The following is a 14,183-nucleotide window of genomic DNA, read 5'->3' on the forward strand; positions in this document are numbered from 1 at the left end:
CGTATTCGGGCTCCCCGCACGGAAGGGCCGAGGAAGCGGCCGCGGAAGCGGCCGCCGCTGTGCCCCGCTCCTCGGCCGCCGACACGCCCCACCGGACGGGCAGCACGGGGTCCCGCCGGCCGAGGCGCGCCGCCACCGGCACGGCCGGGGCCGCGATCCCGGTCCCCCCGCCCACCTCCCGGTCCCGCGGCAGGCCCGGGGCCGCTCGCTGTGGCCCGGAGAACAGGTCTGCCCCGCACAAGCGGGGCGCCCCGCTGCCCGCGGGCCCCCCTCGGCACCGCCGGGACAGTGGCCGCACCGCCCGGCCCCTCCCACCGCCTCGGGCCCACCGAACGCCCGGACGGGGCCCGATCCGCCCCACCACCCTCGAGCGCCGGGGACGAGGGGCTCCGAGGAGGCGGCGCGCAGCCTCCTCGCCCTCGCAGAGCCGTGCTCGCCACGGAGACAGGGCATCGCCCTTACCGTGCGAGACGCGGCGAGCCCCGCGGCAAACGCGTCCCAGTCCCTGTCAGCGCCGCTGCCGGGTGGGAGAGACGAGGGGCGCGAGGGCGGGCGCGCGCGCCGCCGCGGCGGGAGGAAGAAAGCGGAGGGGGGAGGCGCGTGCGGTGGCTGCGCGCGCTTGCGGCGGGCGCGCGCTCAGCTCCGTAGCGGCGGGAAGGGCGTGAGGAGGCGGCGACGGAAGCGGATGTGCAGGTCGGCAGCGCGGGGCTGAGGGCTGAGCCCGCGACCAGCAAGAGGGTGGGGCGGCAGCGGGAGTGAAGCCAGCCCTTCCTCCTCCTCCTCCTCCTCCTCCTCTTCCTCCCCCCCCCCCCCCCCCCCCCACGCCGCCCTCCCCATGCTGGCGCTGTGCGCGGGCGCGGCTCGCAGGTAGGCGCGGAGGGGAAAAGGTGGCGCCGCGCGCCCCGGGAGAGGGGCGCCTCACGGCCGGCCGCGGCGGGCGGTCTCCGGTGTGGGGGCCGCCTGACTGGAAGCTGTGAGAACCCCGAGCCGCCCGCGGCTGACGGGGGCGACCTCGTCCCTCGGGGAGCCGGGCCTGGGCTCTGGCCGGGCGTCCTGGCGTGGCGCCGACGGTGGGGTCTGGCTGACCCCCGTGCGGCCGGGGCGAGGGGGGGAGCTGCCGGGCGGCTCTGAGGCGAGAAGCGCCCGCTCGCCTGCTGGGCTGGGCGGGGCGGGGCGGGCGGTGGGCTGCAGGTGTGCGGGGCGTGCTCCGAGGGGCCAGGTAGACAATAGGGCAGGAAACTTTGCAGCCTGTGGGGTTTATTGCCTCAGCTCCTGGCGTGTTTCCCGCAGTCCGCCTTCCCTGAAATAACCTCCGTTATGCACAACTTCCAGGTGGGCAGTGCGGCTGAGGCGAGGCGAGGTCTCCGCCTTGTAGTTCTTGGACCGAGTATCAGACGTACTGCAGGAGAAACGGGCAGGAAAACAATAGAGTGAGGACTAAGGCTATAGCAATGAGGGTCTTCAGCAATGTGTATGTGAAGCAAGATGGGACAATGTGTTTTTGACAGGTTTGTAAAAAGGCGTGTTACTATTTCACATTATATGAGTGGTGAGACGGGTACAAATATATTATTGAAGCGTTTTAAAATAAGGGATTAATTCTTTTCTCTGTAATGAATACCAGCTCTAAATGGACCCAGAAAGCCAGTGTGGAAGAAGGCTTGTAGGCGGTTCTAGATGGACTAGACAAATGGCCATCACTGGAGAAATTGAGAGGGCAGAAAAATGTAAGCGAAGGACCAGATTTAATAAGAAATGTGGAAATAGTAGCAGGGTCACAACGTAAATACGTTGTGGCAATGAGAATGGAGCTGAATGCAAGTGTAAAACGAAGATGGTTACCTCTTGTGGACTTCTGTGAAATGACAGTTGTGTGCTTGCTGCATAAAACATACCAATTTTGTCCTATTTCACAGCCTTTGTTCAGGTGGAATTAGGATTGAGGGGTACTAGCAGATAGAAAATACGATCCAGAATCTTTTCTCTTCATAAGTCTTCTGCTGTTGTAAATTGACCAATTTACTTTTGTCAAATAAAGTGCACAACTGTTTTCTTTTCCTGATATATGTTTACATTCTTTTTGCATAGTCATTTTCGCTGTTCTCTGTATTTTGTGTTGACAGTCCTTTTTTTGTCCTACAGATTTTTCCAACAAAAAGAAGGAAAGGAAAGAAAGGAAAAGAAGGATGGAAGTTTTTTTTCTTTAGAAAAAAATTAAAATATTAAGGTCTTTGTTTGCAATTTGCATTTGGAAAGTAAAGATACCTCCTTCTTAAGTAATAATAAAGGATTGGGTATTGATTTAAATTATTTTTTTCATCACTTGTAAGTACAGCGGGGAATGATCACTGCACTTTGTTAATTGTGATTTTTTTTTTTCCCAGTCATCATTTGTGTGTGCCCAAATAGTTGCTTCACAAAAGAGAGTGATCTTGAATGCCTAATAGTGACCTCTAACTTTCAGAAGTTAATCAATTGGTCACAGAAATGTTGAATAGCAAAGATTCTCAGCTTCTATTTTTCCCAAGGGCATCTTAACATGAGATAAAAGTGACAGTTCTTAGCAAGTTCCAAGCATCATGCCTTACGCTGAAAAAAAAACTACATTAAGTGTTTGATTCTTTTGGTTAAAACAGGCATCTTTTGGGAGGGAGGCTATTTCCAATTAAATACTTTTCCTATTGGAATCCAAAAGATTCCAAGATTAATATTTAGTTCAACAAAATGCATGGAAAAAGGCAGGCTAAGATGTAGATTAATTAAGTAAGCACAGCAGCCTGTTTACTTTTTGAGGATATTCTTAGAAATTAAAAAAAAATCTGTATAAAAGTAGACACACTGATTTAAATAATTTCAATGTCCTAAAATAATTCTCTATGATTCTTGAATTCTGGAGACTTTCTTTGAAAATCTTCAAAATCAGCATTTTTAGTAGGAAAATATATGTACATGGACTCTGGAAAAACTATAATTTATATTTAAGATCTAATTTTAGATTTCCATCACTGGAAAGAAATTCTGAACACTGGCTTTTCTCTTGATGAGGAAGTAAACCAGCAAGAAACTGGTGCTGGGGCAAAGAAGGAGGAATGACATTGGAAGGCAAATAAACAGGAAGAACTTTTATAGTCACTTTCTTATTTCGTACTTATCACCAGAGCGTGTGCATATGCTTTCATTAAACTATCAGGTCCAACACTTCAGCAATGGCAAGGGCCAGACAGGACACTTGGAAAATTTTTCCCTTTCCCTGTGCTCCACGGGCTGCACAACGTCCTCTGTGTACTGCAGCAGCAAATTTTTCCTGTGGTCAAAAGCAACAGCTGCCACCTGTCTAACCACAGCATGCTCCAGACTAACAATTTGTCTGTTAGACAGAGTTTCCAGAACAAAATTGTTCCCTGGACTGGCTGAGACAAAGATGTTGGGCTCAGATTTTGTGGACTGAATTTGACCCATGGACCACACTAAGCAATGCAATTAATGTCTTTTGAGGACATACCTGTTCTATCATTCTCTCTGTAAAGGAAGAAATGCCTGACTTGGAAAGATTTCTTTTAAATGGTTTGGGTTAGTTCAAAAGTCTGTCTCTTCTACAGGAGCCAGGGTCAGGTACCTTGGAAAGCACGTAAGATAGGATGAACATTCAGTACTATCTTTTCAGAACAGTCTAGGAATTGGGGACTTCCCAACACAAAAACAGTTGTCTCATATGATCTTGTACAAAAATTTGCCCAGTAATACCATTTTACATTGAAACTGCATCCTAAAACTGTGTTTGATCTCTTCCTCAGTTATGTTGGAGGCGATGGGGGAAAAATTGATCCCTCTTCATTCTCTCCATCTTCTTCCTGACTCCTGATATAAATCTCTGAAGTACTTCCTCTGTTGTCCTTTGCCACCCCTCCCCCAATCTGAAGAATCCCAGTCTAGTTAGTTGTTCTTTGAATGGAGTCCATTGCTCACTGCAGCTGATTGTTACTAACTCACGATGACTTGGTAGAATGGGAAAAGGTTTTGGCAAATGGGAGAACAGAAGATCAGAGAGTTTATAACTGTTGAGAGGATCAGAACTGCACGTAGTACGTGTGTGCTTCATTTTATTACAGAGTGGTGTAATGAATCTTTGTGTTCTGTTCTCTGTTCCACCTCTACTAAATCCTATCATTTCCTTCTTTTCAGCTGCTTCTTGGCTGATGTTTTCATTAAACTGTTATGTCTCCAGAATGATTAGATCAGCTCACAGCTCATCACTGTGGACATAAAGTCAGAAGTGTGTATCACTTCACATTTATTAAGACTGAAATTCACTTTGTTAGTGGTTTTAAACTTTACTCAGTGTTGTGACATTCTTTCACATCTTTTTGTGACTGCCTTTAGCACACTGCATTATCATCAGTACATTATCATCAGTAAATTTTGTCACTTCATTAATCCCACCTTTTTGTAGATGAGGTATAAATATGTGAAAGACTACTGAACCCAGCATGGAGCTCTGCAGGGTTCTACTGGTCACCTAGTTCCATTCAGAAAAATGAGCAGCCATTTCTGTTTCTTTCCTAGCTTTTAACCATTTATCCATAAGAGGATCTCCCTTCTCATCACGCAGTAGCGTGGTTTCTTTAGGACCTTTTGGTCAACAGTCTTTGGAAATCAAATAGATTATGTTAACTGATCTCTGTCTATTGTGACTGCCTCAAAGAATTCCAGTAGATTTGTGAGTCAAGATTTCCTTCTGTGGAGACTCTTTTCCAGTACATGTTATATGTATTTAGTTTAGGGAAGGCAAGGTGAGGATGGGAGGGAATTACACTTGTCTCTAAGCAAAATACGATTGGGTGTGTGTGTGTTCATCATACCATCTCTAAGAAAGGTCCGTCTTTAACAGAGATACATTTTACTTCTACTGTAGAGTGCTAAACGAGTGAAGTTCTTGGCCATACTTACCATTCTGGAACAATCTTTCACATAGCCTGGAACCAGCCTGGGAAGCACTCAGTGTTGTTAAGTCACTATTCACGCAAATGCCAGAGCAGAAAGCAGGCTTCATGTGCTTGCCTAGTTTATGGTGTTGAGCAGGCACACTGTAGCACAGAGTGCTGTTCGGGATTTTGCAAGCATTGAAACAATCATGGCATGTTATAATGCACTGTCTTCCCAAGAAGAACGGTGACTTAAAATGGTGCAAGTAAGCGAGATTAGGTCATCATCTGCCATGAAGGCATAGAGTTTTCCAACTAACTAGTGATGGCAAAGAACATTTTTCATTGCTTTGACTGTATGAGACTTAAGATCAATGGCAAATCAAAGGGTATTTCCATGGTGAACTAATTAATTGTGAGTGTGAATCAAAGAAACCTTTTGTGTTTACAAATGCTCCTCAATAGTTTTCTCTGTCCTGCAGCACCACTTCTTTTTCAGTTGGAGTCAACAAGCTGTTTTTCATGCATTAGCTGATTGCATTCAAGTAGTGAACTGTCCTAGCAGTAATAGTGTGTGGTGTTTGCACTAAATAGCATGCACTTTACCTGCTGTTTGTATTGCTAGCATGATAGACATATGATAGACGCTTACGCAGCAGCACCTGAGAGAGCTGCAGGGCCTTAAAAGCAGTATTTTTTCCACTGTGTTTCCATGGTTCACTTGATGGTAGAACCAAACAATAAGATAACCTTAATGAGCACCTTCTGCATCAAATTCAGGGTAGCACACTTACTGTCTGCATGCAAGTGTTGAAAAGTCTCTCAACTTCCTTCCTAAGATCCTCCAAGCAAGTTGTGCTGTGATGGAGGTTTGCTGTGACATAGAATGGATTCAGTTTGCAGAATGGTCTTGAAGCCTAGTTTAGCAGTCTTAAGTAATTTTGGGATTTGGTTTGGTTTGCTTGGTTATTTGTTTTTTTTTTTCTAGACCCATGGTTACCATAATTTTAGACATCAGACACTCTGTAGAAACAGTACCCTGATGCTTCTATGTGTTTCACTCCAGACTACTGTGTGGAAATCACCTCCTCTTATGAAAGTCAATGAGACCAGTTTCCAAATTCCTTTTGTTTAAAGACTGTTGGAGGGGGCTGGGGAGAAAAGGAGAGGATGTAAGTAAATCGTAACATTGTGCGCATGTATGAGTTCCTACTTAAGATCTGGATTTTCTGTTAGTTGCCACAGAGTGCCTTTTTCAGTTACTTTGCTGTTGATGTTAATTCTATCAGAGAAATCAGTAGACACTTGTTGCCAGATAGTAAGGTCTTAAAACCAGCATTGAGGATAATGTATGTACCAATAAAGATTTTAAAAGGTTTATATAACTTGCAGCTTTTTTGACTCACTCACATTGGTCTAAAGAGCTAAAAGTAAATCTATTACAGGAGTATAATCAATGTAGAGTGTACAGTGAATTAAGTTGCAGAGAATCCTTTTTTTCTGAAAGATGTAGTGACAGAATTAATGATTCAGTGTTAAAAGGTGCTAGATTTTCTTCTATTCCTCCAAATACAGCTTAAGAAAACAAACAGTTTCTAATGGCAGTTATGGAGCTTTAAATTAGGAAGTACTAAACATGCTATCCTCTTCCTATAGTGAGATCTGTCTGTGCCAAACGCAGTCATGACACAGAGCCAAGTACTTTTCTAAAGAAAATGGCCTAGGAATTCAAGGCATGTATTCACTTCTCCATACGCTGTCAAGAGCCAAACAGATGAAAGGACTGAGAAGCAAAGTGTAACAAGGACTTCAAATGTGTTTGTCCAGCAGGAAAAAATGATGACTTATATTGTGGGGTTGTAGTCTCATTCCTTTGGCTCAATCGAAATAATGTTGCCCTGTCATTAGCTTTGAGCTATTTAACTATACTTTGCTTGTTCTGTCTTGGACTCCCCCCCCCCCCCCGGCCTTGTTTTTGCCTTAGGTTACTCAGTCCTCTGCTCACTTTGCTTCATTTGTCCTTGCTGTACTATAAAATATACGATTACTTCTTGTTTGAAGCTGTGTGTCAAAAATGAAACGATATGGAGATACATTTAAAATTCAAGCAAGAATTAAGGGTCTCTAAATAATACAAAGATTTTAGCCTATTAAATCTCTGTCTTAAAATCCATCCTGAGAACACAGACCGACTACAATGTATCTTACATTATATTAGATGCTGCTGAATACTCATTGTGGTTTGTTTCTGAAATGCTTTTTAACTACTTCATATAAAGAAAAAAAAATTATTCCATTCCTTATGAGGCTTGACTGTTATAAAGCTTTGCTTAAACCATGCCTGTCTGCTATCATTTATATATGTTTGGTAGCACTTGAGTCTTACTTTCAGGGAAATGCTGACATATGGCATGTTATTCAAGTATTAAATAATTTGTCCTGAGGCAAACTGTCAGTTTTTATATTGCCTTAATGGGACGCGTCTAGGGTTTTTTTTTAACAAGTCCACTAGGTGGAATCACAACACTGAGACCTGTGAATGTTGATTGCAGGTACCTGATGAGTATGGTCTTCTCATACACAATGCTGGCTTCCCCGCATGCAGCGCTGGTTCTCCTGCAGCCTGTAAGATGAGGAAGTGTTGTTTAAGATCTACTGTTTCAAAACATAGGAAGACCAGAACGGTCTTACTGTTGTTCTTAATTTTAAATTGTCCACTTTTACAAAGCTTCATACAGTAAATTACTGATTGAAAAAGTTGTTCATGGTGTTCATTGTGATTTGCAAATCTGCTCTTACTTACATCCGTAGAAATGTCCCCTGAAGTATACATAAGGTGCAGCAAGGAAAACTTAATTGTATTTATTTGCCATTAGCATATTTAAAAATTAGAAGATGACTAAATTATCTGAATTTGAGACCCCTCTCTCTCTGTCTTTCTCTCTCTTCTTTTTAAAGTCTTGGCTCCCACTTTACCCCTGAAGCTGTTATCCCAGATCTTTTGTCAGCAGAGAATATAGTTTTCCATCCTACATGAAGCTAGTATACTCTGATTTTTGTGTGGCTACATGGAACTGTCAGATCTATTAGCAAGTACAATAAACTGGTCTGTATATGTTTCCCAGAAATACATTTGTTAATACACTTTATTCTGTAAAATTATACTTGCCATTGCAACTAATACTGTTTAGGTGAAAATTAATTTGAAAACTGGAAGTACTGTTAAAGAGTCTTCGATGGAGTCATAGCTATCCATATGTAATCAGAGTTAAATGAGACAGCAGGCTTAAATCTTTTTCTAAAGCTGGTACTACCCTTTGCTGCTTCTGCTTCACAGATTGTGGCTTTCTTGTTTTATTTTAATAGCGTTAATGGAACATGCCAACAAAGGATTGCTTGGCATGTTCCAGTCACAGACAATGTTTCTAAACAAAACCAGACTTACATAAATGTTTAATATGTTTAAAATACTTACTGCACAAGTTAAAAATCAGTCTGTAAATTCAATTGCTTTGTTTGTCTTTGCAGCAGTTATGTTGGCCACTATATTGCTGTAATAGAGTATTATAAAGGTCCTTCTGCTTTCTAAAATAAATTTATGTTTTCCAGAAGCAGCAAGTAATCAAATTGTAGATTTGTTGGTAAAATAAATTACCTGGCATTCTAGCAAAAACAGCAATGATTGCAGTCTGTAACTTAGAAGCTTTGTTTTCTTCTTAAAAATCCTCTTTTAGAAGGAGCTACTAAGCTTTTAAGTGGTTATTCAACCCACACTACTTTTGGTAGAAATTATCATCCTTACTGCTTTTGGGACTGGCAGATTAATACCATAATTTGTGAAAACAGCTGCTTCTATAATACTCTTTGTTGTAGCTGAAAGTTTAAACTAAACCTGTGCCTTTCCTCCTGAACTTCTCATAGATGGATGAAGCAGTGCACAAATGCATAATATATTTCAGTCTGCCCTGTACGTCATTCCACTGACATTATTAGATGCCACAGCACTCACCCAAGAAAAAGGCCAGTGCAAGTTGCCAACAGAGCCCAGTTAGGTACTCATAGTAAAAATGCAATGTAAATAAAGGTGCTTTAATTTTGAAGGACCTCACAGGAACATAGGGACTGGAAGGGACAATTGGGGTGATCAAGTCTAGTCCCATGCTACCTTAGGTAACCAAGTAATATAATCCATTTTATAAGGTGGTTAAGTTCCATTTATAAATAGAGGTGTTTTCACTTCCTGGTGCTTATTGGGCAGTTGTTTCAGAATCTCACTGCCTTGATGGGTACAAACGTTGCTTAAAATTCTAGCTTACATGTATTCCTGACCAATTTATTCTAATTTGTTCTTATGTCAGTATTGCCTCTTAGCATCCATAGCTCTCTTCACTTTGGGGCATTTAAATGGTATGCTTAATGACAGCAATCGTCTTGAGACTTTTTTTGCTGGACTAAATCCATGCATTTCATGTGTGTTTCTAGCAGTAGTGCAGGCTTAGGTGGCTGTTGACACTTTTAATCCTTCGTTTAGGCCAGCACAACTGTTTTGAAGTCACACATCAAATAGATGATGGAACTGATAAGCTGAAAAAACACTGTCCCCCCTGCATTTTTTTTGTCCACTTCATTTTTCACCTGTATGCTGCCCTGAGCTTTTTGAGGTATGACACTACCAACGGTTATGCTGCTGTCATTGACTGAGTGGTGTACAAGGACAGGAATGAGCAGCAGAGGGGGGAACGGGAAAGAAGAAGAGTATCTTAAGGCAATACTGCTGCTGGACATGAACCTTATCCTTAACCCAGGCTTGTTTTAGATACATCTACTGTTCTACACTGCACTGCAGAAAATTGAGTGTAATATGTGAAAAATTTTGAACTAGTCAGATCAGGCACTAGCAACAGCCTACCCATGGCCACATGTAATAATTGCAATATACACATTACATTATTTACAGACCTACGTTTGTTTATCCTTCTGTCTAATTTAAAATGAATCAACTTCTGATTGCTTAGTCCAAGCAATGGTTGGCTCTTGTTGCCATTTACCAAAAGCAAGCCTAAAATAATAATTGTATCTTGTTGGTTCAGTTGCTATTTGAAGAAAGCTGTTTGCTTGTTGCATCTGGTTCCTACCATTATTAATAGAATTTATTTTCCAGTTTATATCTGGGAAGTTAAAGTTTCCCTCAGTGATACAATTTACTGTAATATTTTCTCTCTAATAACAGGACAGGTGTAGTTGCAGAGCATTTTTGAAACAGTCATACTATTTTAGCTATACTCTTCTTTCTTGTTTCTTTATAGTCTATTTAATCTTTAATTTTGGCATTGTTTCTTTCTTGAACAAATAAGATAAAGTTAGTAAATTACCAATTTTATTGCAGTATGATACATGGAGTTTGGGGAATTTATATATTTACAGTTTTATGTAGACGAAGAATATGAAACACTAAGCCATGAAAGAAATGGCCAAGATTTCACCTCTGCATATATTTTTACTTGCACATTGTTTTTTATTACTCTGATGTTGGTTACATCGGCCCTAAGGACAATCTGATTGACTGATAGCAAGGTAACAACACATGTCTGTCAGTGGTTATTTGGAGAGTTGCATGCAGTGATTGGTTTTATGTGAAATGTTATGTTACAGTTTTTGAAGGCCCACCTTCATTTGGTCAGTTAGAAAGACTTACAGGTCTTTCTGAGTTTGTACTGCCTTTGTTAATCTATGTAAATGACTGCTTCCTTGTATCAGCAGGAGGAGACAAGGTATCAGCATTTCAAAACTAGGCAGTTCTGTGTTTTCCTGGCTCTAACAGGTAGATAAACACTTGCTGGCATTTATGGCAATTGTTTTTGCAGCTGTCAAATTTGTATGTGTATTCCTCAATGCAACTAGCCAACATACGAAGAAAATCAGGTGGCTTTTTTTTTTTTTAGTATTTAAAAGTAGTGCTCTGCAGTAATCAGGGACCCTGCATTCAAGTTCATGAAATCAGTCCAAGTTTAGTTATTAATTAAACTTGTTGGACAGGCTGAAATTAATATAATCTGTTGGTGCTGTGACTATTTTAGTGTTTGTTTCTGATAATACGTGGTTGGTCAGTGACAGGGCTGTGTTTTCTACATGTCTAGGTAAAGGTAATGAATGCCAGAAAGCTGTATGTTCTCTTTAAAAAAGAGTATCTGCTTCATATTCTGCACTTTAGCATAGTTGTCAGCTTTTATACTGTTCAGGCTGTTATTTTCCTTTGATTCTATTTTACTTTTATTTTTCCTTTAATTTTGCACATTTCGTATTCTTTCTGATGTTCGGGGCGGGAGGAGGAGGTAGAGTTCAGAGCCTTGAACCTACTTTTGAGGAGGTTCCCCTTCAGCTCCCATGAGGTTGTACCAGAGCTGCACTAGCAATATGTGAAAAACTAGACATAGGGCAGTCCAGTGGGAAGCTGTTCATGACTTAATGAAGTACTGTTCTTTAATGGATTTGTAGATTCAGAGTAGAATTCAGTGGTTTTGGGGAATGGGAAACTAATGCATTCTGAGAATGCTAATACTTAACCTTTTGCTTTCATGAAAGCAGCTTCATTTATCATAAACTTCTGAGATTCAAAGTTTCATTAGTCCAGTGAAGAAGCTACTAGGCATTAATGTCAGAACTGAGTTGGTATCAGAGAGGTAGAACAGCAGTGGAAGGAATATTCTTTATACAGGCTTCATTTTCAGAGTTACATCATCAATGTGCTGGACATTGATGTTTCTGTATGCCAGTGGAAGGGAAAAGTAAACATCTTGCCTACATTGGTATGGGAGGATTTAAAGAAACCATGGTAACAAGGAAAAAAAAAATTCTCAAAATAAAGTGTAGACAATAATGTTGTCTTTCACTTTTGTCTTGCATAAAAATAATTTTGGCTAGGCCATTTCTGGAGAATTCCTCTTATAGATGAGTGAGACTTTTAACAAAAAGTCTTGCCTTCAAACAGAAGCCCTGTGTGCGACTCTTTTCAGATTGTTGGCATTTCACTCTTCTGCTTTGTTTTTCCTTCAGGCTAAAATTGCCTATCCTTTTATGCATGTTCCCTGCATTGTATGCCAAAACCTGTCTGAGCACTTATGCACATACCAGACTGGTTTTGCAATAAAATTAATACAGGTACAGAGGCTAGCATTAAGAGAAAAAGGTATTTAATATAAAATAATGGTAAGTAAACATCCCTTTTAGTAGCAAGCTCTCTGTGTGTGTTCTTGTATTTCTTCAGTTATGGTTGAAAATTTTAAGTTGTCATTATTACCATAACAACATGTTATTTTTAATTTTTTTTTTTAAATTACACGAATGATACAGGGAGGCAGTTAGTAAGCCTCTGCCAGCCAGAGATCCTCCTATGATGTTCCTATGATCCTCCTATGATACGAAACACTGCAGCAAGTTTTACTCCTCGAATGCAAGCTGCCTTTTAATTACTATCAAATTATTAATCTTCCTCAGCAACTACTTCATATATAACTCAGCTATTAATGTAGTCACCAGGTGGACATCTTGTTGACTGTGTGGGTTTCTATTAGCCCCACTTCAGTCAGTTGCCTGAGCCTGTATCCTTCTTCTTTATACAACCAAGTTGAGTGTTGGTTTGTTGTGGTGGGAGGGTAGGCACCTGTATTTCTGAAGCCAGTATCTTCTTAACTTGATTAAAAAGTTGGATTCATTGCTCCAAGTCACTTATCTTTTTGACAATATTAAAAAAAATAGTGAAAAGGCAGCCATTGATTTCACAGCACACTAAGATCAGTTACATATGTAAACCTTCCTGCTAGCTAAACCTGAAACATAGTTGATTTATATAATCAGGATTAATAGTACATAAATTACAGCAAACTTATGTACCTCTTCTGGCAATAGAGTGAAACTGTCTATTTAAAACCCACAACAATTAAAGGAACGAATTTTCAAGTGAGTAACAACTAGAAGTTTTCCTCCCATGGCTGATTATGTGGCAGACATCCTGTATAAATATAAAATTATTTGTTGTAATGAACATGACCAAATGACTTTTGTGTGTGTCTTGTTTTGTGCATCTTTGCAGTTCTTGGTCTTCATAATCTACAAATCACTATGTGGGTTTTATTCCTTATTTAAAAAATGCAAATACTGTCTGTTTCTGTAGAGTTTCAGTAACTGTAATTCTGTTTTTCTTAGAAGATTGAATAGTAACTTAATCTGTCTGGCTTTGTCAATACCAAAGTTTTTATCCCTGTCCGCGCTAGATGGAAAAGGTAGAAGACAGACCTCTGATTTATTTAAAATTAGCCTTAATTGATCGGCTAATTAAGGCTGTGTACGGTCCTGCTGGACAAGCTATGGCTCTAGAAAGGACTTTGTTCTTGCTTCTAAAAATATTCTGTAATTAAGAAAAAGAGAACAGACCTTTAATAATGTTTACTATAAACTACCTCTTGAACTAGAATCTTGCTATGCAAAGACCATTTTTATACTTTCAGGTCCGTTGGGCCACGGCTTGTGTTGAGAATGACATTAGGAGCAGAAATTACTAGCCAGCTCAAGGTTTCTTCATACATAGCATCAGGCCGAAACCTTTTGAGATGGGACCTGTCACCAGAGCAAATTAGAACAAGAACAGAAGAACTAATCAAGAAGACAAAGCATGTGTATGACAGTGTTGGGATGCTTGATATTGGAGAAGTAACACATGAAAATACTGTACAGGCCTTGGCAAATATAGAAGTGGAATACGCAGGTTAGTGTATGTTTTTTTTGATTCTTTCCGTAGGGCATTCCATCTGCACATAAAGAAACACTGAGAAAAGATAGTTGTTGCTTACATTTCTGATCCACGCTGTTCTTGTGTAGAATGTGTAGAGGCCTCTCAAGGGTCCTCTGGTCATAATAATCTTTCAGGACCTCTCAGCAATATGTAACATGATTTGCTACAAAGTTGTCCTGCTTTATTCTAGAGACAAAAATAAGGATTAGCAGAACTGTGCTGTTGATCTCTGACATCCAGAGAACTGCATTGGTTACCTGTTTTCTTTTGGCATGTGAAGCTCCACACAGTTACATTTTCTTTTCCAGCTGTGTACAACCGCTAGGGGACAATGTGCAACAGTGTAGACTACAGCTTCTGTGGTATGCATAGTACATTCAACCCTGATAAGCAGTGTGTTTTTCAGACACTGCAGAATCTGAGACAAGCAAGTCAAATGGAATAATGGAAAGGTTGATAAGCTCCTGGTGGAG

General features: G+C 41.1%; 2 protein-coding genes across 3 annotated transcripts in view; one reads left to right on the forward strand and one right to left on the reverse strand.

Moving 5' to 3' along the window:
- Window positions 1-697, reverse strand: part of SGTB (small glutamine rich tetratricopeptide repeat co-chaperone beta) — a 45,230-nt gene extending 44,533 nt beyond the window's left edge. The window contains exon 1 of one of the 2 annotated variants that reach the window (XM_075488325.1): window positions 463-697. The gene's annotated coding sequence lies outside the window, so the exon portion shown is untranslated. The remainder of the gene's footprint in view (window positions 1-462) is intronic. The other variant, XM_075488324.1, reaches the window with a different exon arrangement.
- NLN (neurolysin) overlaps window positions 680-14,183 on the forward strand; it is a 39,365-nt gene continuing 25,861 nt past the window's right edge. Inside the window, exons 1-2 of the mRNA XM_075488315.1 lie at window positions 680-867; window positions 13,427-13,683. Coding sequence (XP_075344430.1) covers window positions 836-867; window positions 13,427-13,683 — 289 coding nt within the window. The 5' untranslated portion in view covers window positions 680-835. The remainder of the gene's footprint in view (window positions 868-13,426; window positions 13,684-14,183) is intronic.

This window comes from Mycteria americana, chromosome Z, assembly GCF_035582795.1.
Source record: "Mycteria americana isolate JAX WOST 10 ecotype Jacksonville Zoo and Gardens chromosome Z, USCA_MyAme_1.0, whole genome shotgun sequence".
Taxonomy (NCBI): Eukaryota; Metazoa; Chordata; class Aves; order Ciconiiformes; family Ciconiidae; genus Mycteria; species Mycteria americana.